Source organism: Histoplasma capsulatum, genomic scaffold (assembly GCF_000149585.1).
Source record: "Histoplasma capsulatum NAm1 scaffold_1 genomic scaffold, whole genome shotgun sequence".
In the NCBI taxonomy this organism is placed as follows: domain Eukaryota; kingdom Fungi; phylum Ascomycota; class Eurotiomycetes; order Onygenales; family Ajellomycetaceae; genus Histoplasma; species Histoplasma mississippiense.
This window is the reverse complement of record NW_001813982.1, coordinates 6,025,309-6,028,167: the sequence shown is the minus strand read 5'-3', so window position 1 is coordinate 6,028,167 and position 2,859 is coordinate 6,025,309. Positions and strand designations below refer to the sequence as shown.

The window sequence follows — 2,859 nt, the reverse complement described above, 5'->3', positions numbered from 1 at the left end:
GGGCATGGGGGGTTACTTCCTTGGAAGGTTAAATAAATATCTGCGCATGTGACGATGGTGGTATATTTTGATTCTTTGAGTTGGAACTACGGGTAAAGAGAGACAGGGGGACATCGGATGCATAGGGTTTAATTAAGCGATGCAATTGGGATATACAGATAGATACATCCATCCATCCATCCATCCATCCATCCATCCATCCATCAATACATAGACATGCTGAATTAAACTTGCCTATGGAGGAAACGCAGTTATTGATCTTTGCTTTTGATGAAAGTAAGAGGAATGCATCCAGTCCTTGTACTGTACAAAGAATCAAAAGGCTCTCATCAAGTTGTTTGTTTGTTTGCGTGTGCATGATAGGGGGTCTATATATAAGCATCATTGATGGCAGGCAAGATGGAATATACTCTCTCGCATAGAACAGAAGTTGGAAAGCATAGTTAACAATGAGTTTATAATATTCTCATTACACTGCTCCATAAAACAATTTGGAACGCATCCCGACCAAATAAAGTAAGTCCCCCGTGCTGCTGCAGTGGCATCTCTATTTAATCATGACATCTCCTCCACAGCAAACCACGCGCGCAGCGAATGCAATGCAGCATGTATATGTATGCATGTACTATACATATACTATTCCGGCATGGGGGAAATGGCCACTAGGTATATAAGCAAGTGCTCGTCGAGATGATTCGAAGCAGATCCAATTAATGGTCGCTGGAATGGTCGCCAAGAAACAAGGATAGATAGGCTGTTCTCGTCCCACTGTCATGACCACATTGATCCCCATACCTCCCTCTATCCTTGCATCTACGATCGATGTACAGATCTGCACAAGATTATGGAGTGATATGAGCGAGATATGGTTCATCCCCATGGAAAGAAATAACCCACCAGCCACACTCTCTCATACCTTGCCCATCCGACCGATATGCATCATCATATCATTGAATAGAGAAATGTAACTAGAGAGTAGCCGAACATAAGGCTAGCTAGTGAGGTGAAGGCTGTCATAGTCTCAGACTGCATATGGCCTTAGAAAAAATATGAAAAAAAAAAAAAAAAAATCATCATATCATCACTGTCTCTAGTGATGGGGTCTGGCGGGGGTCGAGAGGCAGAGAGCAGTATCATCAGGCGTAAATAAATAAAATAAAATCAAGGCTGGCTGAGGTTGATGGGGAAGGGATTCCCTTTCATTTTCATCATCGGGATTCAGGATAACGGTGGAGACATCGTGTGACGATGATGTATACATATATTTTGGTGGGTAACAACAGGTTTTCCCAACCCAACCAGGGCGATGATGCGCATGTATGTACCGAGTTATATCTTATCGATAAGTTGGAGGAGGTGTCACTCAACCCTCTTCTCTCTTCTTCTCTCACTCTCTCTGGCTCCCTCCCTCCCTCTCTCTCTTTCTCTGTCTCTGTCCATTCTCCGTTTCAACTTCCTATCTCTCGGGTCTCGACCCTCTCTTAACCATCTGACAAGTTTCAAAATGGACGTACCGAGTCCACACCCAAAGATGTATTGCGTGAGGTGATGTGGGGCGAGTAAATAAAAAAAAAAAAAAAAAAAAAGCCAAACAGCGAATCCTACATCATCATGCTCCTTACAGGGAAGAAAAACCAGAAACCCACCTCTGGCGCCAACCAACTCACTCCGTGGCCAGACTCTGTTGGTCTGAAACAACAGCGCAACAGCAAGGGCGTTTCGTTTTTCACGCATCCACATCCACATCCACATCCACGGTGGGATGGGTATGAAGCATGATGGCGGGAGGGCAGGCGGGGATTCTTTTCAGAGTCATGGAGGATGAATAATTGTAACTATAACCTGACTTAACAGGAGCAAACCTGAATGAATGCCTGCGTCTGTTGTGTGTATACGCTATGGGTGTGTTATGTGTGTTACTGCACTCTCGGGAAATGATCACTTCGTCACCACGTTGCCCACGAACAGCACGGACAATGTACTGTACGGAGTACTGTGCCGATACTGAGGCACAGTGTACCTGCATCTTCCAGCACCACAATTCGTTCCATACGTTCCAGTCGTTCCAGCGCATCACGCATCACGAAGATGATTTATCTTTTCTCTGGCTGGCCATGCAATGTGTAAAAATGATTTCCATACAGCCTGGGTCTAGTGCAGGTGTATCCGTACTCGTTCTACTACTGCGTAATGTACTGTACTAAGTGTAGTTAGTTAAATGTTCTGCGTATGGACATACGATGTCAGCATGCGTAAACGTAATACACGTAATACACATCAGAGAATCAAAAGGACCCAGCTTCATTAAACGAAGCGAGCCAATGACATGGGCGGGATGCCTTGCGAAGTTGCAAACGGGCGGCCAGCGGACAGGGGGTCGCTGGGCGTCCTGATGGGCGGTGGAGGGCGATGGAGGGCGGCGGCTGGCGCTGGTTGGCGGAGGGCGAATACCTCGCGACGTGCAGTCGCTAGGATTGATTGCCGGAGCCAGCGAGAGTGGGACAGGGGCCACGATGGAGGTTCTGCACACAGTACTGTACCTTGCTGCGGGCTGACAGGAGGTTGCTGGGAGATTACTCGTACGGAGCACGTCTGGGTGCGATGGATATACTATGCAGAGAGGTGGAAAGATCGAATGAGAGAGAGGGAGGGTGAGATAGGGCAATCCATGTGACGAGTCACTCTGCTATATCCTATCCTGCGTACGAAGTAATTCTTATAATCGCGAGAGATCATTGACTCTGGTTGCTCCACCATGTTTCATCTGTTCAGCATCTGGCATCCGCCAAGAGACACATAAGATTTGAGTTTTGCTGCAAGGATGATGATACCTGGTTCGCGCCCGTATTATTTCCGGCC

General features: G+C 46.7%; 1 protein-coding gene across 1 annotated transcript; it reads left to right on the top strand.

Annotated features, from left to right (window-relative positions):
* Positions 1-1,504: 1,504 nt before the first annotated feature.
* On the top strand, positions 1,505-1,779 carry HCAG_01726 (predicted protein; the record flags this gene model as incomplete). The annotated part of the gene is made up of 2 exons (XM_001544629.1): positions 1,505-1,540; positions 1,588-1,779. 2 exons carry the CDS (start codon positions 1,505-1,507, stop codon positions 1,777-1,779), a joined length of 228 nt encoding a protein of 75 aa, XP_001544679.1.
* Positions 1,780-2,859: the final 1,080 nt, after the last annotated feature.